A 27,661-nucleotide genomic window follows, 5' to 3' on the forward strand; every position below is an offset into this window, starting at 1 on the left:
TACGGATGGGGCTTACAACTGTAAGCATTCCTGTAAGGCTTGCGACTATCTTCTCCAGCTCCCTTACAGCCTAGTTTTTACACCCGTAAGCAGCCCGTAAGCAGTTGGGTATAAATAGAACTTATGAGGATTTCTAGGGCATTCTCTATTCTATCTTTCTATTCTTTTGGGGATGATTCTTGGAGGCGAGGTTGAGGAAGAAAAGGGTTGAATCTCCAACACTTAAGGTGCGATTTGGAGAGAAATTTAGTCCTACAATCAAGGGGATTGAAGATCGTACCGGTCAAGCTCATCTTGACGGCATGCGTTGAAGCTTCCTTAGTGATTCTTCATCCTAGGAATTGAAATAAGGGGTTTTCATGGATCTCATGTTTTCCTCTAATTCTTGTATCTTGAATGCTTGACCTCTATTAATGGAGGGCTAATTTGTAGATGTTTGGGCATAGTTAAACTCTAGGGTTTATTATCTTTGAATTTAGTTGTTAGATATTTATTGTTTAATTGATTTCTTATTTGGAATCATATCTATTTGAGTTTAATTATATGATTGAATCCTTGATTGGTAACGAGGTGAAAGCCCTAGCTATCATATCTTGTATTGCTACATGACGAGAAGAAATTCCCACCTAGAATAGACTTGCCGCAATTCGAGAGGATAGTGGGCATTCCTCTAGTTAGGGTATCCAAGAGAGTTTATCTCCCACAATACTTAGGAGTGGATTGATGATAATTTTCAATGTTTTCAGAACCGGACCGGAAAGTGAACCGGCCAAACAACTGGGTCATGGGTCAATCGGTTGGACCGGATGATCCGGTTTGGTTAAACCGGATGACGTAATATATATATATATATATATTAATACAAGTATCAATTATCCAAGCTCACATGTATTCCATTATTTCAAGGGTAATTCAAACAAATGAAAATAACTACATCTTTTATAACATGATATCAAATAAATAAAAACAAAATGGTAAAACAATAGACCAGGTGTTCCCATGATGTGTTACAATCGGCGGCATGGATCAGTTCTCCGAGTGCCAAGTCCCCGTGCTCGCTCGGTGACTCCAGCAGACGATGTCCAAAGCACGTCAAACCCTGTATGGTTTCTTGCATTCACTTCTATCCCTTCTTTGTTGAATAGACTCTGTAAGAAAGCCATGAATCCATGAACCAATTAACTAATTAAGCATCAATATAATTATATATATATATATATATACATAGAGTTGTCTTCTGGCTATAGCATGGTGTAAGATGGTGTTGCCTTTGTCATCTTGGAGATTCAAAATCTCATTAAAATCATCATCAACCTCTAGCTTCTTCATTAAGAACTCAAGTGTTTCAAAGGAGTTGGACTGAACGGCGAGGTGGAGGATGCTTTAATTTTTGGTATGTGAGTGTTGTTGTTGACTCTAGACATACCTTGAGAGTTCTTCCAAAATGTCAATTACGGCTTCCATGGCTATGGTGTGGATTGGTAACTTCCATCTTTGTCTTTCGGAAAACAAAGATAAGAGCCAATCTTTATGATCAAAAAGCTTAACTATTTCGAGGTGGCCATTAGATGAAGCCAAGTGCGGTCTTTGAAAGACCTCCGGGGTTGAGCTCTAAAAGCAAGATGAGGGTTCCTAATGATGAGCTCATTTGTTAAGTCGAGTATATCCAAGTGAAGTTGTAATATGGAGTGGGTTGTGATCACTAGATGCGGGGGATGTTCTTGAGGGTCTGTGAAGGAGGAGCTCCGAGGGAGGCCGTGTCAAAACTCAAAAAGAATAAAAAGAACTTAAACTTAAAAGTTTAAAAAAATAAAAAAATTAGAACCGGGGAAATTGACCGGTTCGAGTCAACTCCGACGGTTCGGCAGGGTTTGACCGAGTTTGACCGGGTCAACACCCGGTCAATGATTTATATTGAACCGGACCGGGCTGCTGGCCGGTTCCCGGTTCTACCGGTCCGACCAGCCGGTCCGGTCCGGGTTTCAAAACATTGACCAATGTTTTCAGAACCGGACCGGAAAGTGAACCGGCCAAACAACTGGGTCATGGGTCAATCGGTTGGACCGGATGATCCGGTTTGGTTAAACCGGATGACGTAATATATATATATATTAATACAAGTATCAATTATCCAAGCTCACATGTATTCCATTATTTCAAGGGTAATTCAAACAAATGAAAATAACTACATCTTTTATAACATGATATCAAATAAATAAAAACAAAATGGTAAAACAATAGACCAGGTGTTCCCATGATGTGTTACAATCGGCGGCATGGATCAGTTCTCCGAGTGCCAAGTCCCCGTGCTCGCTCGGTGACTCCAGCAGCATGTCCAGCGCCGTCAAACCTGTATGGTTTCTTGCATTCACTTCTATCCCTTCTTTGTTGAATAGACTCTGTAAGAAAGCCATGAATCCATGAACCAATTAACTAATTAAGCATCAATATAATTATATATATATATATATACATAGAGTTGTCTTCTGGCTATAGCATGGTGTAAGATGGTGTTGCCTTTGTCATCTTGGAGATTCAAAATCTCATAAAATCATCATCAACCTCTAGCTTCTTCATTAAGAACTCAAGTGTTTCAAAGGAGTTGGACTGAACGGCGAGGTGGAGGATGCTTTAATTTTGGTATGTGAGTGTTGTTGTTGACTCTAGACATACCTTGAGAGTTCTTCCAAAATGTCAATTCTGGCTTCCATGGCTATGGTGTGGATTGGTAACTTCCATCTTTGTCTTTCAGAAAACAAAGATAAGAGCCAATCTTTATGATCAAAAGCTTAACTATTTCGAGGTGGCCATTAGATGAAGCCAAGTGCAGTGCTGAAAGACCTCTGGGGTTGAGCTCTAAAGCAAGATGAGGGTTCCTAATGATGAGCTCATTTGTTAAGTCAGTATATCCAAGTGAAGCTGTAATATGGAGTGGGTTGTGATCACTAGATGCAGGGATGCTGCTGAGGCTGTGAAGGAGGAGCTCTGAGGAGGCTGTGTCAAAACTCAAAAGAATAAAAAAGAACTTAAACTTAAAAGTTTAAAAATAAAAAAAATTAGAACCGGGGTCAACCCGGTTCGGGTCAACCCGGCCGGTTCGGCGGGTTTGACCGAGTTTGACCGGGTCAACACCCGGTCAATGATTTATATTGAACCGGACCGGGCTGCTGGCCGGTTCCCGGTTCTACCGGTCCGACCGGTCGGTCCGGTCCGGGTTTCAAAACATTGGTTGTACCCAACAAAGTGCCCCCTATTTACCGAATAGGTGAATTCCATCTAGGACCAACAATGGACTATATCATACTTTGAACTCCCCTCCCCCTCCTCCAATGGCGACCACCATCTCCTCTCTTCTCCTCCCTCATCTTTCTCTCCACATTCCCATCCATTTCCTACTCTCAATACCCTCCGTCCATCGCCGGCAACTGGAAGCTACTCCAGTCAAGCCTCGGCATCTCAGCCATGCACATGCAGGTCCTCCCCGGCGACAAGCTCCTCGTTTTTGACCGCACCGACTTCGGCCCTTCCAACATCTTTCTTACCCGCCGGCCACTGCCGGCAAGACCCTTCCGACCTCGCTCTCACCACCGACTGCACCGCCCACTCCATCCTCCTCGACCTCCCTTCCCTTTCTCTCCATCCTCTCTCCATCCTTACCGACACCTGGTGTTCCTCCGGCTCCCTCCTCCCCAACTCCTCCTTCTTCCAGTCCGGTGGCTTCAACGACGGCGACCACACCATTCGTCTCTTCACCTCCGACTCCGACTGGTCCGAAACCTCCGCCTATCTCTCCGCCCGCCGCTGGTACTCCACCAACCAACTCCTCCCTGACGGCCGAGTCATCATCGTCGGCGGCCGCCGCCAGTTCAACTACGAGTTCTTCCCTAAAGATCACATCCGGCCATTAACGTCCTTCCCTTTCTTGGACGAAACCCGCGACGCCGACGCCGAGAACAACCTCTATCCTTTCGTCCATCTCCTCCCGGACGGTACTCTCTTCGTCTTCGCCAACACGCGCGCTGTCCTCCTCGACCTCTCCCACAATGGTTACCCTCTCCGCCACCTTCCGGCGATCCCCGACACTGTGCCAAGAAACTACCCAAGCTCCGGCTCATCCGTCTTGCTCCCTCTCCGTCCACCTTCTCACTCCCCGGAGATCCTTATCTGCGGCGGCGCTCCTCGCGGGTCCTTCCAAGCAGTGCTGAACGGCACGTTCTATCCGGCGGCGCGCACGTGCGAGAGGATCTATCCGCTGGATCAGAACCCCACGTGGGCCATGGAGGAAATGCCGACCGCACGTGTGATGGGCGACATGGTTGTCCTTCCGACAGGCGATGTGCTCTTGGTGAATGGCGCGGAGGCGGGGACGGCCGGGTGGGAGCTGGCTAGAGACCCGGTCACCGTCCCGGTTCTTTACAACCCAAACAAACCGGCCGGAAACCGGTTCGGGCTCATGAACCGGTCTCCGATACCGAGGCTGTATCACTCTGTCGGCGGTTCTGGACGCGTACGGACGGGTGCTCGTCGGCGGGAGCAACCCGCACGTGTGCTATAACTTCACCAACGTGATGTTCCCGACGGAGTTGAGCTTGGAGGCGTTTCACCCGCCGTATTTGAGTGCGAGTCTTGATGGTCTCCGGCCGGAGGTGGTGGCAGTGTGGGCCGGAGAAAGGGAGGGGTCCGGACAGGTTCCGGCGACGGTGGTGGGGTATGGGGAGGAGATGGGGGTGAGGGTTTACAGTGAAGGAGAGGAAGGTGGGAGGAGAGGTAGTGGAGGTGGTGGTGGTGGTGCTGACGCTTTGGCACGCACTCGTTTGGGATGAACCAAAGAGTGGTGGTGTTGGAAGGAGAAAGGGATGAGCAGGTGGCGCCGTACGTTTATGAGGTGATGGTTAAAGCGCCCCCATCGCCGGAGGTGGCGCCGCCGGGGTACTACATGATGTTTGTATTACATGCAGGGGTTCCTGGACGTGGACTTTGGGTCAAGATCCAGCGCAGAGATGTGGTCACGTGAAGTTGTCGTTTTTTTTTGGTGTTCCCGTGATGGATGTGAGTGGATAAAAGATTTATTGGTTTTTCTGGTTTTTAGAATGGGTTTGAGTGATGAGTTGGTGGAGGAGTATATACTATATAGGACTGAATGATTGGTATGGAGTCATGGACAGAGAGAGTCCATTATTAAGGACATTGGGTAATGTTTGAGGTTGTATTTTGATAGTCTGGATGTTCATAAAGGCATTTAAGATAATGCCAATGTTTTTGGCGAAAAATCAAAGCTTTCATCATATTTTTTGGGATATTTAATGGGAATGTTTTCAATTGCATCCATGGTTTTACTATACAACTTTGCATACAAGAGCATGTAGGTTGTTTTGTTTGACTGAAATCTATGCATTTACTATATATTTCTGTTATAAATTTATTGATGGTTTCCGACATATATATCCACATGCTGATTAATATATATATATATATATATATATAGGTGATAAGCATCGCAAATGTTAAAGGTATCATTAACATTTACCAGACTAACAAATCACATGCTGATTAATATAATAATAACATTAACACTTATAAATCCCGTTTAAAATTTAAATTCATCATCGAGAAACATGAGGGGTAATTACGTCACTTGGTAATAAAAGAAAGAGATGGGCTGCTGGCCGTTGGATTCATCTCTTTGGAGTTTCATCTATAAATAGTCTCCACATCGCCCGCACGTTCTTTGGTTTCCGTCCAGAAGAAGCCTCACTTCGTTCTTGCTCTCAACTCTCAAGCTTCGCTTCTTTTTCTCCGGCATCAAGGCTCTTCGTCCCTTTTCGTTCTCCATGAACCCTAGTCCCTTCCGAGGTATCGAGGCTGAAATGATCTTCATGGCCTCACGGATTCCTTCTTCTCCGAAAATCAGGTCAGATTATCTCAGGGTTTTCTCGCTAGATCTATAATGTTCATTGTTTTAAGGGTTTTCTTGAACTCGTTTCTTTGATTCCCGGATTTATGTTTGGTTTTCTTGAAATGATCCGATTTCCTTTTCGTTTTTTTGTTTTTAATTTTATTTTGGGTTTTCATCTTTGATGGTTACTTGAAGATCTGTGATTTTTCTTGAGGAGAATGAGTGGTTGTAGGGTTTGATCAAGAGTGGGAAGGAGACATGAAGCGGAGGAAAATCTTTGTCGATGCTCTTGCTAAGCTTCTGCATCGCGAGTTTGGTTTTGATCCAAGGGATTTACAGTTTCGCATCAGGTATGGATTTGCGTTTCGTTTCATAGAGCGGAATCGGCTCCCCTAGTCTTGGTCTGGGATGTCTTGAACCGTTCACACCTTCCTTTCTGTATTTATCTTTGTTTTCGCTTCTTCTTTTGTTCTCGTGGAATTGCAAAGCCTTGGTACTTGATTTGGCGAAAAGGAGTTAGCTTTGTCTTAAATAAGAACACTACAAGGTCTGCATGCTTTTATGGTGTCCGGTCAACAACATTGTACAGGGTTGTGATTTTATCATGTTAAATTATGTGGTATCTTAACTCAAGAATCAACAGTCGAGAGCATCCTGCTACCCTGCCATGTAGTTTTCCTTTTTGTCTTTTCAATTAGCTAATGTTGGTCTATGTTGCCTGATATATTACTGCGGCTTTCTGCCGTCATTCTTAATGCCTTCCATCATAATTCTTCGTTTCAATTAGCTAATGTTGGTCTATGCATTGAACATGAATATTGTTTGTGTCATGTGCATGATCGTTCTTTCCTTGATCGTGAACCTTTGATTTGTTCCTTTTTTTTTTTGAATAATTGTAGATAACCCTATTATAGTGATCATGATTAGTGTGTTTGTGCTTGCGCGTGCATACATGTGCATGTTTTCCTTGATGACAAATCATAGTTCCATTCATATTTTTTTTTGAGTAATTGTAGATGACCTCATTTATCAGGTCATTCATTTTTTTTTTGGGTAATTGCAGATAACCACGTTTATCAGGCGATGATCATGATATTGCCTTTGGGTGTGTCTTAAGTCTATTATCTATATCTGTTAGAATATTCAAAGATAAGTGGAAATTTTTTAGCCAATTTGTGAGCTCTTTACTAACAATTTCATGGCTTGATGTGTTGGTGTCCTGCAACTTGTTGCCAATGAATGCTTTGTGGCATATTACATTGTCCTTTCTGACTAATGTTTCCTTTTAAACTTATTTTAATCTCTGGACAGATATAATGAGGTGGTACCAGCATGATTGAAGCAGAGCATATTTTGCTTAGAAATACACTAAAGGATCCATTTGATGATAGATTTGCTTTTGTATATGATAGGTGTGTTATCTTCATCAGAAATGGTAGATGTTCTTTTTTCCCTTTCAGTAATCATGCTAAACCATTCAGATTATTAACTGCAGTTTTATTGAAGCACGAATTCATCATATTTCAGTTACATGGCATGCTTATTTGCAAATTCTTCTATTTGTCACAGTGCCTCTTTTCAGCAAAATATTTGTTGATTTTTTTTTTTTGAAATGCCTTAAAGGAATTGTTGAACTTCATAGTTTTAGTTCTATTTTCTGTAAAAGAAAAAAATGAATGTATTAATCCTGTAAGTGGGGAAAATGTCTGAGGTAGTATTTCTGCTTTTATATGCTATAAAAAAAAAATCCTTGATATGGGTTATTCTTGAATGCATGTGTCTAAACCTCTAGTTGGTTGTGTGTTGGTTGTTGGTTGTGCGCCGCAGAGTAATTGTTGTTTCATGGTGTTGAGATGTTTCTGACATTTACTTGTTTAACCTTATACCGTAAATATATATATATATATATATATTATCCATCTTAGGGACTTTGAAATGTACAACTATGTATGAAGTTGATGATTGGCATTTATATAGAGGTTGTCTCTAGGTTTTATCCAAGCTAATAATGGTTTTATCTTGATTGGCTATTGGCTTAGCTGTTGTTTTCTAATGGCCATTTGTTTCTGAATTATGATAGGAGATCACCACCAAAGTTTTCACAGCATCATCTTATTGTAAGTATTTGTTTTTCATTGAACCACTCACCTTGAATCTCTTGTTACATTAAGGTTAGATGAAGAAAATTTATTTTAATTCAAGATTCATATGTTGCTTGCTATGCACATTATAGCCTATTTTGTTACATTTTAAATTAGTTCAAATAATTGTAAATTTGTCTACTTATTTTTTTCATGTAAGATTTCTTTTTGTGATTAGACATGTAAAAATATCCGATTTGTGCTTTATTCATTTTTTTATATACAACTTGGGCCTTATTTATTACCACCTATTTATTTTTGTTTTCGACCCATTAAAAAAATAAAAATCTTTAAAAAAATTGTTTATTGAGTTCATTCTAAAAAAATTGGTTTTTAAGAAAAATATTTCATTTTTTTAGCTTGTTTAGAAAAAAATACTGACAAACATAAGTTTGTGTTTTTAATTAGTCCTATTCTGGTATTGTTCAATTTAGTAGGATTTGTTACAAGAGACAACAATTTATATATGTATATATATATATATATATATATATGCCCTCATTAAGTTTTTTTATTTTTTTCTTAATTTTATTAAGGTCATGCTTAAATTTTATATTTGTTAGTATTGAAAATCTATCTTACAACATGTGTTGATTTTATGGTTTATTTGAGTTTAGATAGTTTTTATTTAAATTTTTACAGACAGTTTTTCATTGGACTATATTTACAGTATTTATGTAAATATATACTTAACACAAACGTTGATAGTTCATTATATATTTACTAAGAATTAATACTTTTTATGCCCCCATTCTTATGAGACCAATATTTGCATTTGGGTTTGGGAATAAAATATGAAAACAGTTCAACTATTTTGTACAAACATTTTTTCTTGTTTTTATTTTAAAAAATTTGTTTTATAAATCATGTTTTTTTCATAAATAAAAGCATAAAATGAGTTTTTGAAAAATCATTTCAAAACAAACAGGCCCCTACATTTGCACTTTCAATTTTCATAAGGGTTTTCTCTTTATAAGGTATGGTTCTCTCTTGAACTTTTTTGAAGAGAAAGATAGGCCCACTGGCATGGCTTAGTCAATTCGACATCCAATGAATTCGACTATACTAATTGTGATTTTTATCCGTACTTTTGTACAATTTAAATTTGCATTAGTACATTCTAGAAAGGGAACATTGTATTTTTTTGGTAGTAGCTTAAGGTGTGTAATGCCTTAACAAATTGTAGTTTGTAGATCTTTTTTTTTTTGTCGAGGCTTGTTTTTAAGGTTTTCAGTGTTTACTTATGTTGATATAAAGAAGTTATAAGCTGAAATTATCTGAGATTTGGTCTTAATATAAGGTTTTTAATATGCAGACTCATGGTGACTAGTGGTTTATATGTGTGTATACATGTGCAATTTGGTGCTGCTTATACCAAGGCATTTTGAATACACAAAGGCAAGCATGCATTAAACATCTATTCATAAAATTAAGCTTTACGTAAATTGATGGGTTGAGCGGGGCAGGGCTAATTCCATGAGGAATATTGGTTATTTGATAGCTCTTGTTATTTGTTAGTTTGTCATCTTATATGCTTCTCATAATCTTGTCTAGCCAATTTTTTTTCCCATTGTCTGGCTTTGTTTTGTGTTTTCACTTATCAGCGAAGAGTACTTGGAAGGGATAGGTGTGATATACAGGCTTTGAGATGGTACTCCTGCTCTTATGGAAATTATCGAAGGTATTCACACTATAACTTTTATTCTTTGAATTTGTACATATTCAAGCCTTTCAGTAGATTGAATCAAGAAAGTATTTTTTTGGTCTGCATCACAAATAGTTTTATGAAATGACTAATATAGTATTTATTTATTTTTTTTACTGAAACCTATGCACTTACCTAGGGATGGCAATAATACCCATACCTGACCCGACCCGACCTGGCCCGAGTTTGACGGGTAAAACCCGATTTGACCGGGTTTCGGGTCGGGTTCGGGTAAAACCCGACTTGTATGAAACGGGTGCGGGTGCGGGTATGGGAATTCTAATACCCGAACCCATACCTGACCCGAAATTAAAATTACTAAAATATTTATATATATATATATATACATATATATATATATACTAATATGTTCTACAACTTAACAATTTAGGGTTTTTTATTTTTCCTCTTTGTTTAATCTTGTAATTTTATAATAATTTTATTTTATAAAAAAATTATAATTACTTTTAAGATATTTTTTTATAAAAATAATATATTTTTTATTAATTTTTTTAATATTTGGGCGGGGGCGGGTATACCCGCGGGTACCCGATTACCCATCGGGTGCGGGTGTGGGTTGGGGTTTTTAAAACCCGTCAGGTTCGGGTTCGGGAATACTAGCGGGGTATCGGGTACGGGTACGGGTATGGTAATACCCAACCCGACCCGACCCGTTGCCATCCCTACACTTACAATGTAGTTCTCTAATAAATTGATTGGTGGTTTCCAACCAAGATTGTCCACCTTAGATAGAAACACAACATTATATATATATATCATTATATATGTATATATAGAGGTGATAAGCTTTGCAAATGGTTAGTTACCAATTGGTGGATCACAATAAGGTATCATTAACATTTACCAGACTAACAAATTACATGCCGATTAATATAAGAAATTCAAGTTCTTCATTGAATAATATGAGGGGTAATTACATCATTTGCCACTAGAAAGAGATGAACTGCTGGTCGTTTGATTCATCTCCATGGCGCTTCATCTATATATAATCTCCACATCGCCCGCGCGCTTTTTGATTACCGTCCAGAAGAAGCCACACTTCGTTCTTGCTCTCAAGCTTTGCTTCTTTTTCTTCGACACCAAGGCTTTTTGTTCTTTTTTGTTCTCCATGAACCCTAGTGGTGCTACTACTCCCTTCCAAGATTTCGAGGCTAAAATGATCTTTATGGTCTCATGGATTCCTTCTTCTCTGAAAAATAGGTTAGATCTCAAGGTTTTTTTCGCTGATCTATATGATGAGGCGCAAGGAAACAAATCAACACCTGAATTGGATTTTCAGTAAAAGATACAAAGAAGCTTAGGGTTTTTTTTTTGGTTCTCAGTCAAAGGAACAAAGTAGAGGAGAGGATCTTGTAAAGTTGAACCAACCAACCACTGAGCTTATAACTCATCATTATATATATTCAAAAAGTAACCATTCAATAACTTCGCATACTCAAACTATCTGCCTATTGGTTGGTTATGGAGTACAGAGATTTTCTAAGTATTTAATGCTTTCCCTCTATTGAAAGGCTAACATAATAAAGCAAACAGTACACCAAAACATTAATACTAAGATAACACACAAGCTCTCCTAGCTTGTACGAGACTAAGGCCATGCACTCCATACTTGATGACCTTCAGCTGCTGCCGCCGGCGCTCCTGTCGCACATACCTTCAATCAAGCTGCTTCCTGAAGCAACGTTAGATTCAACTAGAAGAGCCTTGGTGAAGATATCTGCTAGCTGCTAATTGGTTGTGCAATTGCGTAGTGACATCACTCCATATGTAATTAACCCCTGAATAAAATGGAAACGAACATCTATATGTTTGGTCCTTTCATGATGCGTTAGGTTTTTGCAATGGCTATTGCCAACTGATTATCACACCACAGTGTAGTGGGGGATGTAATAACAATACCACAATCTTGCAAAATTCTTCTAATCCACGTGATCTGGCAGGCAGCAGAAGTAGTAGCAGAAGTAGCAGCAACGTACTCGGCTTCAGTGGTGGAGAGAGCAACGATCTCTTGCTTCTTTGAACCCTAGGAAATCACACTAGAACCCAGCTTGAAACACAAACCAGAGGTGCTCTTGCGATCAGATAAACATCCTCCCCGATCACTGTCCGAGAAGCTTTCCAGTTCCATTTTATCTCCCTTTGAATACCATAAACCCAGCCCAGCTGATCCTGTAAGGTATCTCACTACATGCTTAGTTGCCACCAGATGTGTCTTCATAGGTTTGCTTATGAATCTTGACAAGAAATTCACAACATAACCTATGCCAAGTCAAGTGTGGGTGAGATAGAGTAGCTTGCCTATTAAACTTCTATACATTCTTGCATTAATGAACTCATCACAGACATCAGCTTCCACTTTTTCATTTACTCCTATTGGAGTCTTCACAGGTTTGCAATCCTTCATAGCCATGAGGCTGTGTCTTGATCTCCTACGTGCGAAAAATGGGGGAACCAACTGATAGTGAATACTATCAAGCAGGGGCATGTCTTTATACATTCCCTCCCTCTCGGGTTTGCAATCCTTCATATTGAGTAAAGACAACAGCTCCCTCACATAACCTTTCTGCCCAATGAATATCCCTTTAGGTTCTTGCTTCACTTCTAAGCTTAAGAAGTAATTCATTACACCAAGATCAGATATTTCAAAGGTGTGTAGAGGAAGAAGGTTGTTGTTTATTGGTAATCAATAGTTATATATTACAAGGTGTGGGTAAAGGAATAATATCACTCAGACATGTAACATGTACATGTGTTCTAATAACCCTAATATACCCCCTCAAGATGGTGTACTTTCTGTAACACCAATCTTGTGACAACACATAGTTTAGGCCATGGGGGAAGCTTGGTGAGAGCATCTGCAAGTTGATCAGCAAAAGAGACATAAACAATGAAAAGTGTTGAAGACTGAACAAGATCACGAACAAAGTGGTAATCAACAGCCAAATGTTTCATCCGAGTGTGGAAGACTGGATTAGCACACAAATAAGTAGCCCCAAGATTATCTAAGTAGATAATAGGCACATGTAACACAAGGATCTTAAGCTCAGTAAGGATAGAATCCATTGTAACTCAGCAGCAGCAATAGCAATAGCATGATACTCAGCTTAAGTAGAAGAGCGGGCAACGATGTGTTGTTTGGTGGAACGCCAAGAAACTAGATTGAAACAAAGAAACATAACATAAGTTCCAGTAGAAGTACGGTCATTAGGATCACCAACCTAATCAGCATCCGAGTAACCATGAAGTGTAAGAGGCGTGTCAGATAACAAGTGAATCCCAAGATTTCGAGTGCCATTAAGATATTGAAGAAGACGCTTAACAACACACAAATGAGTTTTAGATGGGGCATGCATGAACTGAGAAAGTTTACACAGCATAAGAAATATCCGAGCGAGTCATGCGAAGATATTGAAGACCACTAATGACCTGTCAAAAATGAGTGGGATTAGTAGCTAGAGATCCATCAGATATGGATAATGAGGCACCAACAGTAATAGGTGTAGGAAATGGTTTGGAATCAAGCATGTTATGTCGCAAAAGGAGATCAATAAGGTACTTGTGCTAAGTAAGAAGTAAAACCAGGAGAAGTTGGAAGAACTTTAATACCACAAAAAGTAGTAAGAGTGCCAAGGTCTTTTTATACAAAAACTTGGCAAGCAGTGATGAATGATATGGTTGACCAAGAATAAATCACTGGCTATAATAATAACATCATCCACATATACCATAAAGTAGATTATGTGATGATTCTGGATAAGAATAAATAGTGAGATATCAGCTCGAGACGTAACAAAACCAAGAATGCAGAAAGCCCGTCAGTTCATTATACCAAGCACGCGGAGCCTGTTTAAGACCATAGAAAGCTTTGCGTAAGCGACAGACATGGTGAGGGATTTGAGGATCAATCATACCCTGTGGTTGTTCCATAAACACCTCTTCAGTAAGATGCCCATTAAGAAAGGCATTATGGACATCCAGTTGTTTAAGAGGCCACTGATAGTGTATGGATGGTATTAGGATTGATAACCGGACTAAAGGTCTCATGAAAATCGATGCCAGGACGCTGATGAAATCTTTTGCAACTAGTCGGGCCTTGTATTTGTTAATAGAGCCATCAGGATGACATTTGATGCGGAAAAACCACTTGTTGCCAACAACATTTTGTGTTGGATCCGGAGAAACAAGGTCCGAAGTGTTATTCCGAAGAAAAGCGTGATACTCATCCTGCATGGCCTGTGCCCACAGTGGATTCTGCATTGCTTGGGAGACAGTGAAAGGCTCAATGTCACCAAAAACTACAGTATAAAGACCATATTTGGGGTTAGTTTTTACGATGGAATTCTTGAGCCTAGTGATCATAGGATGAGAATTCCCACGAGATTAAGGTGTGGGCTCCAAGTTAGAGGTATCAAGAGTAGGAGAAGCCAGAGGAATAGTGACGGTGTTTGGCGAAGCATCGGATAAGGCACGCTCAACACCCAGGGCTGGGGCCACTTGTGATGTAAATGGAGAAGGAAGTGTCGGATCACTTGGCGCCAAACAGTCAGACGAAGATAATTGTGGTACGGGAAGCTATGAGGTAGTATTGAGTAGGGAGTCCGGGGTGGAGGATTGGTAAGATGGATATGGAAACTCATGTTCAACAAACTGAACATGTCTCGAAACGAAAACATGATGATAAAAAAGATCAAAGCATAGAAAAAGCACTCTGAGTGAGAGAATAACTAAGAAAGAGACAAGGATGAGATCGAGGAGATAGTTTGTGAGAACTGTAAGGGTGTAACCATGGAAAACAAAGATAACCAAAAACACAAAATTTAGCGGACAACTCCTGTTTGTTGAAGAGCTTTTGGAAGGGACAAAAAAGAGAGGTTCTTCTTTGGCATTCAATTAATGAGATATATAGCTGTGGCAAATGCATAGGACCAAAATGTTGTTGGGAGAGAGGCACGATGTAATAGTGCATGGCTGGTTTCAACAATGTGTCGGTGGCGACGTTCAGAGAAGCCATTATGTTTAGGTGTATCGTGTATGTGGTGGAGTGGTGAGATGTGTGATGCCACTAGTGGAAAGGAGTGAGCGATGAGCAACATATTCTCCGCCATTGTCTGTAAACAAGGTTTTGATAGTGGAAGAGAAATAATTTTTAACAAGAGCTTTAAAGGTAATAAAACAGAGTAAATATCAAATTTATTTTGAAGGGGATAAAACCAAATATATTTGGTAACGTGATTCACAAATATAACTTAGTATTTATAGCTATCAACAGAAAGAATAGGTGAAGTCCAAACATCAGAATAAATAACATCAAGAGGAGCAAAAGAGGTAATAGAAGACGAAGGAAATGGAAGCTTGTGACTTTCATTAATATTGCAAGAAGAACAAGAGAAGTTTTGAAAGCAGATTGAAGAAAAGAAACATTAAACGAAGACAACATTTTTTTAAGAAGTTTAATGGAAGGATGGCCTAAACGGTTGTGCCATTGCAAAAGAGAAGATGACACGACAGATGATAAAGCTTAACATCGTGGGTGGTGGATGATTGAGAAGATAATTTGGCCAAAAGATAAACACCATCATGGCACTGACTCGTAACCATAACTGTCCCCGTGCAACAGTCTTGCACTTGAAAGCAATCATCAACAAATGCAACAGTCACATCATAAGTAGCACACAAGGCAGGAGTAGATTTATAGACATAGCTGGGACATGTAAAAATTTATCTAAAATAAGTGTTGTAAAAGAGATGGGTAAATATATAGTGCCAGAGTAAGCGATGTAAAGACATGTACCATCACCAAGAACAATGCTGTCAGAATCAGAATAAGGGAATGCAAAGAGAGAGTGCTTAGATCATTGGTGATGTGGTGTGAAGCACCAGAGTCAAGTACCCAGTCGGATGAAGTAACGTGCAAATAATAAGTAGCCATGTTAGCTTGTGACTGAGACTGCAGAGTGATCAACAGTGCCACATATCTGATACTTACCAAGATATCTCTGTGGTGTTGACCAAGGTGATGCAGTAGGAGGACGAGTCCCCCACTGCACGGGTGAGTGAAATGATGAAGTCAGACCTAGCGGCGATGACCCATGAAACTGAGGTCTAGGAGTATGAGTGGGCTGATATTGGAATCCAGAGGGCCTAGTAGAAGTAGTGAAAGCTGTGGCAGGAGTAACTTGGTGTGAATTCAGAAGTCGTAATTGAGCTTCATAGTTGAGTAGGATTTCAAACAGTTCCTCGATCTCAATAGGTGAATCTCAAACTTGAAGAGCATGAGATAGATTGGAGTATGCTGGACCAAGCCAATTTAGAATGTGGATTAAGAGATCATCAAAGTCAACGGGCTTGTTCATAAGAGTGAAGAAGTCGATACAGGTTCTGATGTCCTGCCTAGGTTCTGATGTCCTGCATATAGGCAGTGATCGTCTAAGTGCCCTGTGAGAGGTTAGCAAGACGACTGCGAAGTTCCATGATACGACCACGAGACGGGGAGGCATAAGTTTTTTCCAAGATTTTCCAAGCATCACATGCAGAGGAAGAGGATGCAATAAATGGTACTAAGTAGGACAGACTAATTCAATGATGGTATTAAAAAATAATTGAACTCGACCAACCCAGAGTGCAAAGGCTGGATTAGGTACAGATGAAGTGGAATCAGTACTTGTAACAGTAGTAGATGGACATGGATGTGTGCCATCAACAAAGCCCAACAGACCATACCCAATTAACAAAGAGTTAAATTGAGCACGTCATGCAACATAATTTGTAAAAGTAAGTTTGAGAGGAGCCTGAGCACTGACATTGATGGTAATGATGGAATGCCGCTGATCCTGTGAAGTGGAGAAGATAGGAGAAATTGAAGAGACAGTAGTAGAAACACTATGTTTTTTAATATTAGACATGATGAGTACAATATCTAGTAAGATACACTGAAGTACAACAACTTAATATATATTTGTTTCCTTAAAGAAAACCTTAATATTTTGAACAAGGAGAAAAACAAACATGAAAAGAAGAAACAAAATTATATATAGAAATATATATATGACCGGAATAGAGGAAGAAAGAAAATTGATATTTTTGTTTGTTTTTGTTTTTGTTTATTGTTGTTTTTTTTGTTTGTTTTTTTAGGAGACTTCAAACCTTATGTCTACCGGTTGTGAAGATTGATGGCACCGGAATGGATGATCGGATCTTGTTTGTAAATGACCGGATCTAGGTTGTGGGTGGTCGGATCTTGAGAGGATTATAGTGGGAAAGACAAGAATGAGGATGGCCAGATTTATGAGGAGATAGCCAGATCTTGAGAGAATACAAGAATTAGGCCGGATCTAGGAAGAGATGACCGGATCTAGAGATGATTGAAGGCAAGGAGAAGATTGCTGGATCTAGCTTGTAGGTGGCCGAATCTTGGTTGATGATAGCGACGTCGGCATTGTTGATGATGTTGCCGATGTCGAAGGAGGAGCTTTGGGCAGAATCCGGCCTGCATGCGGCGTTAAGGATCGTGAGTGAATTGGTGTTACCCTTTAAGGCTCTGTTACCATGTAGAAGAAGAAGGTTGTTGCTTATTGATGATCAATAGTTATATATTAGAAGGTGTGGGAAAAGGAGTAACATCACTAATACATGTAACATGTGCAGGTGTTCTAATAACCCTAATAAGATGTTCATCATGTCGGATTTGAATTGCTCAAGAAGAACCGAGGAATAGCTTGTATAGATTATGTCGTCAACATACAAACTTATAAGCAGGATCTCTCCATTTTCAAGTCCTTTCTTGTAAAGAGTATGCTCGTTCTTACTCTTAATTGTAGACCAGATGTTCTTCTCCCTTGATTGTATAGCCCTCCTGTTGAATAATGAATACTTTCTCCTCAATTTTCCCATTCAGGAAGGCTGACTTCACATTGAAATGGAATACAAGCTAGCCTACATGTGCCGCCAATGCAAGCACAATCCTCACAGTTTGTAGTTCGGCAACCGGTGAGAAAACCTTGTTGTAATCAACTCCTTATTGATGAGAATACCTCTTTGCTACGAGTCTGGCTTTTAGCTTTTGTACTTGACCATCATCAATGCATTTCGCTTTTATAGACCCATATGAGAGACCCAACGCTTCTCTTCCCAGTGTGGTAACTCGGATAGCTCCCAGGTGGTGTTTGTTGTGATTACCGATATCTCTGCATCCATGGCCTTCTGCCAGCCTCATGCTTCACTGCTTTTGCATATTTAATTGGATCACACACAAATGTGCAAGTGCTATACACATCTATCAACAACTTGCCTTTTCTTGGAGGGGACCCATCAGTGGGTGTAGTTTGTAATCTTCAACTCTCTTTGACAATTCCAAACCCTGTCACGAGCTGCTCCATTGTTGTCTAAATTTGACGTTGAATTGATAATAGTTTCAGCAAGATAATTACTTGCATCTTCAACAGCAATCACTGGCCCACTTTGAACACTTGTCTCCTACTTCCAATGAGATCCCTCATGAAACACATCTCTACTAGTTATTACTTTGCTGGTGATTGGATTGTAGAGCTTGTAAGCCTTGGCCTCTCGCACAATAGCCTACAAACACGCACTTCTCTAACTTTTTCATCTATCTTGTGGTGTTTTTTGTGAGGGATGAGAGCAAACGCAGCAGCACTTCCCTACTAGACATTGATACATCTTTCTCGCTCACCGCAAAGATCTTCCTTAGCTAGACCAAGCTTGAGATTCGGATCAATGGGAGTGGCAGCAGTTTGCACGCTATCTTACCAGCTTTCCTTTAGTAAATCCAACACATACTGCGTTGGGAGAATGAAGATACCCTTCCTGGAATGAGCAACCTCAATTCTAAGGAAGTATTTTAGTTTTCTAAGGGCTTTGATCTCGAACTCTTTAGCCAAGCAGTGATTTAGAAGTCAGTTTTTCTTTTATCGTCATCACCGTCACAATTATATCATCCACATAGACTAGAAGTGCTCGTGACTCCTCTTGAAGTTGAATGTTTAATGAATGTAGTGTGATCCTTTTCGACTGCTTTTATAACCCATAGCAATCATGACTTTTGCAAATCTTCCAAACCACGCTTGTGGGGATTGCTTGAGCCTATACAAGGCTTTCTTCAGCTTACATACTGTATGTCCAGTCAATTTTTTCTCATAACCTGGTGGAACATCCATGTAGATCTCCTCCGACAAATCTCCCTGAAGAAAAGCATTTTTCACATCAAATTGCTCCAAAGCCCAGCCATAATTTGCTGCCAATGATAATAAGATTCTCGCTGTATTCATCTTTGCAACTGGAGCAAATGTCTCAAGATAATCTATATTGTAGAGTCCGAGTATAACCCTTAGCCACGAGTCTCGCCTTTTATGTCTTTCAATTAACCCATCCGCTTTATATTTGATCGTATATACCCACTTATATCCCACCGCCTTTTTTTCCTTCGTGTAGCTTTACTAACTCCCATGTTCTATTCTTCTCAAGGGCCTCCATTTCTTCATTCATGGCTTGTTTCCATTTTACATTGGATAATGCCTCGGATAGATTGAGTGGAATGACAAGAATGTTTAGGTTGACAAAGAAGGCTTTATTTGTGGGTGAGAAGTGTTTGAATGAAATGTAATTTGCAAGAGGGTACAATTGGCATTTGGTACATTCTCTGGTTCATTTCCTAATTGCTATGGGAAGGTTTTGATCATCCTTTTGATGGTCTATTTTGGTTGGTAAGTAGAATTCAGAGTGAGTCAGAAGATGTGACCTCATTATTGTTGGGTTTCGGATTGGCTACTTGATTGTGCCTAGGTCCAGGAGCAGCCATCTTCTGCCTTGTAAACACTTTGTTCTTCCCAAATCTTACATCTTCAAGGACAGATTGGTCTTGGACTGGTTTAGGTTCAATTGGTGAAGGAAGGATTGGACTTGGACTCTCGGTTAGGCTTGACTTGTGTATTGGTTTTGTAGGTTGAGGTTCAGGTGTGATGGTAGTGGCGTTGTCTTTTGATTGAGTGATGGTACTAGGAAAATCTTCAAATCCCCAACTATCCTTATATTCTCTTTTTGAACTCTCCCCCTGAAGATAAGAATGAGGGAAATAAGACTCTTGTTCATGAAAAGTCACATCCATGGAAACATAAAATCTCTTGGAGGGAGGATGATAACATTTGTACCCTTTTTGTGTGGAGGAATATCCGACGAAGATGCATTTAAGAGCCCTTGGGTCTAGTTTTCCCCTATTGTGACTATTAATGTGAACATAGGACACACAACCAAATATCCGATGAACAAAGTTATTTGTGATTTGTAGGTGAGGGTAAAAGGTGGAAAGTTTCTTCATGGGACTTTGAAATTTTAGGACTCTAGTTGGCAATCGATTGATTAAATGTGTGGAAATAAGGACTGCTTCCCCCCAAAAAGACTTTGGTACTTGTTTTTGAAATAACAAGACCCTAGTTGTCTCGAGTAGGTGACCCATTTTCCTTTTTGCCACTCCGTTTTGCTGAGGGGTGTTAACACAAGAGGACTCATGCACTATTCCTTTTTCCTCAAAGTAGGGACTAATTCGATTGAAATAATCCCTGGCATTGGATGCCTAAGTCTCTTGATTTTGACGCCAAATTGGTTTTCTATCAAGGAAAAGAAATTAGGAAGTACACGACTGACATCAGACTTTTGTTTAAGCAAGAACACCCATGTAACACGAGTACAATCATCAATGAATGAAGCAAATCATCTTGCCCCAGAAACATTTGGAATATTAGAAGACCCCCAAATATCACTATGAATAAGATGGAAAGGAAAAATACTTATTTTATTGCTGATTGGAAATGAGACATGCTTGTGTTTAGCTAGTTCACACATCTCACAATGAAATTGTCCTACATCAAGACCTTGAAACAAAGAAGGAAACAAGATTTGTAAAACTCTAAATAAGGGATGGCCAAGGCGATGATGATAAGGCCAAAATTTTCCTTTGTTAGAGGAAGAACGGTTGGTTATTAGAGAATAAGGTAGACTGCTGCCCTTGTTAATGTCGGATCGGGATGATATGTCAAGGTAGTAGAGGCCGTTCCTTTCTCTAGCACGTCCATTCATCCTCCTTGAATTCTTGTCCTGAAATACACAACAATCATGATGAAAAATCACATTACATCTTGAGTCTTGGGTAAATTTTTGGATAGAGATAAGATTGGTAGACAGAGTTGGAACATGAAGAACATTTTTTAAGGTGAGTGATGAATTTATTCTAATATCTCCTACACTAGCCACGGTTATTAAGGAACCATTTGCTGTGGCAATTTTTCTATTACTTGGACATGCGGTGTAATTTAGGAAGAAACTAGGTGAGTTGGTCATATGGTCTGGTGCACCTGGTTCCATGACCCAAGAGTAGAAAAAGGAGACTCACCTGAAGACACCAAGGAACAAGTACCTGAGGATTTTTCCAGGCTATTGATGACAGTCTTTAATCTTTCAATATCTTCATGGTTGAATCCACTAGATTCTTGTGGAAATGCTATTGTTTCTTGACTTGCAGCAACATTTGCATGTCTTCTAGCCCTTGTTTGTTCCTCTCTTGGTGTCCATTCATGACTTGGTGGCTTGCCATGGAGTTTCCAACACCTATCCTTGGTATGCCGTGACTTTTTACAATAGCTGCACCACAAGTTATCACGATTTTGAGGTCCTCCTTATCCTAACTTCCCATTTTCTGAATTTTTGTTCTTCAGTACTTCTCTGGTGAGATTGCTATTACCATCTGCCACCATGACCGAGACATCATTGCTCGGGGAATCAAGCATTAGTCCCCTTCTACTTTCCTCACTCCGGATTTTTGCAACAACTTCATTAAAGCAGGGAATTTCTGGTTTTCCAAGAATTTGAATCCTAACTTGATCAAAATCAGGATTGAGTCCTACCAAAAAATCATAGATCCGGTCTTGTTCAATGAATTCTTTGAGAATTGCAGCATCATCTGGACATTTAGTTTTAATCACCCTATAGTGATCGAGCTCCTGCCAAAGAGACTTCAATTGATTTGCATATTTTGTAACATTCTTGTTCCCTTGCTTTGCAGCCATTGTTTTCACCTTCACATCATAAACTTGGGCAGCATCCTTTGCCTTGGAGTAGGTTTGCTGAATTGCATCCCAAATCTCTTTTGCGGTTGACAAAAACATGCATGTATCGCTGATTTCTGGGATCATCGAGTTCCATAGCCACGCCATAATCATTGAGTCTTCTTCATCCCATGCTTCAAAAAGTGGATCATTCCTATCCAGGTTGGTGTGGCTGATTTTTCCTCTGCCTTTGAGAATGGTTCGAACCAATTGAGACCACTTAAGATACTTCCTTCCATTAAGTCGATATGCTGCCCCGAATACTACAAAGTTCTCCTTGGTCTGGGATCGGACAGATTCTTCCGGTTATTCAAAAACATAAGATTCGAGACATCTCTGATATTGCCATGAATTCAAATTAGAAATTTGGAAAACACAGTGCAGCGATGAAGGGACTTGTTAGGCGAGAAACTGCAACAATGAAGGCTACTCGAAAGAAGAAAAAGAATCCCAAGAAAGAGAAGAGCCTAAAGCTACAGTACCATAATAGAAAGTGTGAGAAGAATTGGAATTGATTTCTTGATTTTTGGAGTACAATGGGCAGCGAATATATACACACATTAACCCTAAATTAATCCCACAATTTATGGGATCCAAACAAATCAGAAAATTATTCTAACAAATCAAAAAAATCATCCTAATTTTGAATAACTACCAAAAATAACTTTTTTAATTTACAACCTCCTAATTTACAGCTTTTTCTATTTTCTCCAACTATAACACACAAGGTCTCCTAGTTTGTATGAGACTAAGGCCTTGCACTCCATACTTGATGACCTTCGCCAGCTGTTGCCTCCAATGCTCCTGTCGCACATACCTGCAATCAAATCTTAACACTATGATGCTCTTGGGTTTAAGGGTTTCCTTCTTGAACTCGTTTCTTTGATTCCCGGATTTATGTTTAACTTGAAATGATCGGATTTCCTTTTTATTTATTTATTTGTTTTTAATTTTATTTTGGGTTTTCATCTTTGAATGTTACTTAAAGATCTGTGTTAATTCTTTAGGAGAATGAGTGGTTTTAGGTTTGATCGACAGTGGGAAGGAGACATGAAGGGGAGGAGTTCTTGTGAGTGTTGAGGAATATCTTTGGCAATGCTCTTGCTGAGCTTCTGCATCACGAGTTTGGTTTTGATTCAATGGTTTTGCAGTTTTGCATCAAGTATGTATTTTTTTCATAGAGCAGAATCGACTCCCCTGGACTTGGTCTGGGATGCCTTCTTCAAGGGTGAACTGTTTACACCTTCCTTTATGTATTTATTTATGTTTTTGCTGCTTCTTTTATTCTCATGGAATTGCATAGCCTTGGTTCTTGATTTGGTGACGGTGCATTTTATACTCAGAGGGCGAGGAGGCGGTTAGCTTTGTCTTAAATGAGAACACAACAAGGTCTGCACGCTTTTGTGGCCGTCCGGTCAACAGCAGTGTACAGGTTTGTGATTTTATCATGTTAAATTATGTGGTATCTTGACTCAAGAATCAAGAGTTGAGAACTTCCCACTATCCTGCTATGTAGTTTGTTCTTTTTGTCTTTTTAATTAGCTAATGCTGGTCTATGTTGCTTGATATATTACTGGGGCTTTCTCCTTCATTTTTTAATGCATTCCATCATGATTCTTTTGTTTTCATTTCTACTTTTTGAGAAATTGTGAATAATAATAACCCACCATTTATTGCACGTGGAACATGAATATTGTTTGTCATGTGCATGACCGTTTTTCCTTCATCCTGAACCTTTGTTTTTGTTCCCACAAATTTATTTATTTTTATTTTTATTTTTTTATTTTTATTTTTTATGTGAATAATTGTAGATAACCCCGTTACAGTGATCATGAGTAGTTTGTGCGTGCATGCAGTGTGTGCATGTTTCCATGATCACGAATCTTAGTTCCATTCATATTTTTGGGTGATTGTAAATGACCGCATTTATCAGGTCAATCATATTTTGTAGATAAACCCGTTTATCAGGCAATGATCATGATGTTGCATGCATGCATGCGTTTTAAGTCTATCATCCACATTTATCAGAATATTCTAAGATAAGTCTGAAGTATTTTAGCCAGTTTGTGTGCTCTTTACCACATTTCCATGGCTTTATGTATTTGTGTCCTGCAACTAATTGCTAATGAATGCTTTAATTTATGGTATACCTAAAAGCGTTAAGTTTGTATTATTTTTTTAATACTCCAATTCTAGTATTGTTCAATTTAGGGGATTTAACTACATGACACATCAATTTATATATATATATATATATATATTACCCCATTAAGTTTTTATTTTTCTTAATTTTATTGAGGTCATATGTTTAAATTTTATATTTGTTAGTATTGGAATTCTGTTCTTATAACAAGTGATGATTTTGTGGTTTATTTGGGTTTGGATAATTTTTTTATTTAAATTATACGGACACTTTTCATTGGACTATGTCTCATTTCATTCTCAGAGTTCAGAGTGGTCTCATTCTAGGTTTCACTCTCTTGATTAGTGATTAGGTGTGGTTCTCTCCCCCTGTATTTTCTTGAAGAAAAAAGATGAGGCAATTCAACGTCTTGTGAATTCCACTATACTAATTATGATTCTCATCCATGTTTCTGGCTACAATTTGGAGGTTGACATGAGTTAGTACATTCTAGAAAAGCAACATTGTATTTTTCTTGATAGTTGTTCAAGATAAGTAGTACCTCACGAGTTACAAGATTGTGGCCTGTAAATCTTTTCTTCTTGGCAGGAGCTTGTTTTTTAAGGTTTCCAGTGTTCATTTATGCTGATATAAAAGTGTAGCTAAAATTATCTGAGATTTGAGTGTTTTGATGTTCAGACTGTACTTTTTGTTGACTAGTGGTTTATATGTGTGTATATACCAATGCGTTTTGAACACACAAAGGCAAGCATACATTAAACATCTTTTCATAAAATTAAGTTTTATGTAAATTGATGGGTTGAGTATCTCAGGGGTTATTTTTTATGAACCAATAAACACCAGTGTACCTGCTTGTTTTTATGGCTATTGTTAGTTAGTCATCTTATCTGCTTCTCTAACGTAGTTTTGCTGTTTTGGGGTGTTTTAGTCTGATTTTGTTTTGTGCTTTCACGGAATATCAAAAAGGATTTGAAGGTATTTATCATCTTTAAGTGACAAGGTATGGATGTGATATACAGGCTTTAAGATGGTACTCCTGCTTTATGGAGATTATGAAGGTATGGACAACTTGAATATATTACCTGAGGTTTAGCATAAATCATTATTCACATAATAACTTTTATTCTTTGAATATATTGATATTCAAGCCTTTTTCAGTTATTTGTATTTGAAAGGCATTTTTGATCTGCATCACAAATAGTTTTATGAAAGGACTAATAATTAAGTTTACCATTGTATAAACAAACACTGAAGGAAATATCTTTCTTGCAGACTGTTAGTGTCCTTGTTAGTTGATCAAGTTATGTTACCTCACACAAGCGCTCCTTCTGACGACATCTTGACAAATTCTTAGGTTTTCATATATATGGTGTTTAATTATCACTCAGAGACACCAGTTGCACCGAAACAATAAAATAGGAATTCTTTTACATTTTTCAGAATAAATTTTTGCAATGCAGTTTAGCATATATGGTTCTAAAGAATGGTTCACTTATAATTGTTATTGTCTACAATTTATTGATGATATACATTTAAAAGAGTAACCAGCCCCATGCATTGGACTTCTTAACATGAGAGAAGCAAAAAATGCGGATACATTCACACAAGAGAAAGTGAGAATTCTTCTAAATTGTTTAAATTTTTTAAATGGACAAGTAAAAAAAATTAGAAAGCTACTCACTATATATTTTAATAAATTATATTTTACATGAGAATAATTTTAAAAATTAATATAATTTTTTAATTTTAAATATTAACTAATTTTAATAAATAACTCATTATAAATTAATTAAAATAGACAATAAAAAAAATTATGAGAGAAAGAGGATTTTTAGCATATCTCCAGGAGAGGTGGTGGTGGATCCACTGAAAGCATTATAAGATATATATATATAAAATAGTATTTGATATTGAGAAAGAGGGAGAAAATGGGTGGTGTGAAAGCGACTGAAAAAAAAACACCCCTGAATTATTCGATTGTCATTTACAATTAAATAAAAATTTTATAAATGCCAGGAAAAAAAATGGACAACTTCTCCATCAATCTTACGCCTTGCAATGAATAAGAGAAAGAGAAAAGCATGTGACCAATAGTAATGTATGCATGTGAAATTGACCAAATCACCCCTCAAGCATTCAATTTCTCGGATCTACAAATGATACCCATGCAATCCTACAGCGCAAACTCACACAAAAAAGTAACCAAAAACCGAACACCGTCCAACTAAAAAACCACGTCAACTTGGGACATCCATGTAAATAAATTTAAAAAAATTAAAAAAAAAGGAATTAATTTGAAAAGTAACACATTCACAATGAATAAGTACACATAACTTAGAGTTTGTATTTTTGATTTTTATAGATTCCCTTACACAAGCAAAAACTCATTTTTATTTCATTTTCATTTTATTTTTAATGGTCCTAATTAAACAGACATAAGTGTAATTTAAAAATTCTTAAAAATAAATTAGTGATGATTAATGAATTCTGAAGTATTTCATGTAAACTTAGTTTTTTAAAAAGATAACATTACTCATATTAAACATATAAAAATTTTTGAGCTTTTTTATGTGAGGTAATGAAAACAACTTCTCCAACACTGATTCATTTATTCAAGCAATATAAATTAATAGATATGTAAAACCAGTTACATGTTTAATGTTTACTAAATTTCTCCAATAAACAAAAAGAATAAGACACTTAAAGCCAAACACTTATATGCTTTTGCATGAACATGAAATAGCTCAAACCGTGAGTCACCATCTTGATCTTCTCAGAAGAAGAAGAAGTATAACCATCATAAAAGCCAAGTCTTAAGTCCATAAATAACAATCTCATCACCCTTATACCTAAAAAGACAAACATAAAGCTTCTCCTTAATTTCAATCAACCAACAAACCACTTCACAGATGTATAATAAACCTTTACATCATTATTATACTTTTTGAAGAACAATCCCAAGAAGAAGAAGATCGAAGAGAGAAGAATAATCATAAAAGCCAGCTTAATTAAGTTAGTATATAACAATCTCACCCTTATACTACCTAAGAAGACAAACACAAAACTTTTCCTTTCAATCAACCAATAAACCACTTCACAGAAGTATATAGACCTTTGCATCATCATTATTATTACTTTGAAGAAGAAGCTAACTATTAAATTAACTTGGTTTTAGAAAATATTACAGTTTTTTTGTCATTGTGTATGAATTAACTCCTTATGTTAGATCCCCTAAATTTTGATTAATGATGAGTTGGTATTGAAGTAATTAAAATTTTTGGGGCAAACATTGGGAGCATGTGATCTCATCTGGAAGAGGAAAAAGAAGAAAAATAAAAAAAGAAAAAGTGAAGGAAAATTTTTTTTTTTTTTTAAAAAAAGATTTTGAGTTAGTTATGAAAGATAAATGACACAAATTAGATGTAGGACATCATTAATTTTGAGTATAATTAAATATGATTTTTCCGCAGAAGCTGAATTACTAGTTCTAGCTTTGCATTGTGTTTTTTTAGATTTTTTTTTTAATTTTAAATCTATATATCAATCAAAATAAAAATTAAAAATTAAACTAACAAACCATAACCACTTGTCATCCATCAAAAGTGTCACTGATAAAATATTAACAAGATTTTTTCTTCTAAT

At 38.1% G+C, this 27,661-nt stretch overlaps 2 protein-coding genes across 10 annotated transcripts; both read left to right on the plus strand.

Annotated features, from left to right (window-relative positions):
- Positions 1-3,366: 3,366 nt before the first annotated feature.
- Positions 3,367-5,270, plus strand: LOC120270751 (aldehyde oxidase GLOX-like; the record flags this gene model as incomplete). Its single annotated transcript, XM_039277824.1, is given in 4 exon segments — positions 3,367-3,534; positions 3,536-4,489; positions 4,491-4,767; positions 4,812-5,270. Coding segments are annotated over 4 exon segments (1,602 nt in total), but the record flags the coding sequence as incomplete, so codon positions are not given.
- A 473-nt stretch (positions 5,271-5,743) lies between these two features.
- Positions 5,744-25,375, plus strand: LOC120270537 (glycosyltransferase BC10-like). Of its 9 annotated transcripts, none has more exons than XR_005539622.1 (10): positions 5,744-5,911; positions 6,129-6,246; positions 6,960-7,001; positions 7,208-7,308; positions 7,977-8,013; positions 9,642-9,718; positions 22,884-22,945; positions 23,028-23,104; positions 23,220-23,308; positions 24,984-25,068. XR_005539622.1 is itself a non-coding variant. In XM_039277564.1 (10 exons), the coding sequence occupies exons 5-10, from the start codon at positions 9,703-9,705 to the stop codon at positions 25,313-25,315; spliced, it is 276 nt and encodes a 91-aa protein (XP_039133498.1). In that variant the 5' UTR covers positions 5,744-5,911; positions 6,129-6,246; positions 6,960-7,308; positions 7,977-8,013; positions 9,353-9,702; the 3' UTR covers positions 25,316-25,375. The 9 variants fall into 9 exon arrangements, 3 of the variants coding, with proteins under 3 accessions (XP_039133498.1, XP_039133499.1, XP_039133497.1); XM_039277564.1 differs by adding an exon at positions 25,292-25,375 and having other exon boundaries at positions 6,960-7,308; positions 9,353-9,718; positions 22,915-22,945; positions 25,039-25,077; XM_039277565.1 differs by adding an exon at positions 25,292-25,375 and having other exon boundaries at positions 6,960-7,308; positions 22,915-22,945; positions 25,039-25,077.
- The last annotated feature ends 2,286 nt before the right edge of the window (positions 25,376-27,661 follow it).

The sequence above is a fragment of the Dioscorea cayenensis genome, chromosome 10 (assembly GCF_009730915.1).
Source record: "Dioscorea cayenensis subsp. rotundata cultivar TDr96_F1 chromosome 10, TDr96_F1_v2_PseudoChromosome.rev07_lg8_w22 25.fasta, whole genome shotgun sequence".
Classification (NCBI taxonomy): Eukaryota; Viridiplantae; Streptophyta; class Magnoliopsida; order Dioscoreales; family Dioscoreaceae; genus Dioscorea; species Dioscorea cayenensis.

Bases quoted from the DNA above. Each gene is read 5' to 3' on its own strand.
- LOC120270537 (XM_039277563.1), top strand. From the start codon at position 7,229: ATGATTGAAGCAGAGCATATTTTGCTTAGAAATACACTAAAGGATCCA. The intron at 7,309-7,976 runs GTGTGTTATCTT...GAATTATGATAG, and splicing joins TTTGCTTTTGTATATGATAG to GAGATCACCACCAAAGTTTT. The intron at 22,946-23,027 runs GTGAGTGTTGAG...ATGGTTTTGCAG, and splicing joins CATGAAGGGGAGGAGTTCTT to TTTTGCATCAAGTATGTATT.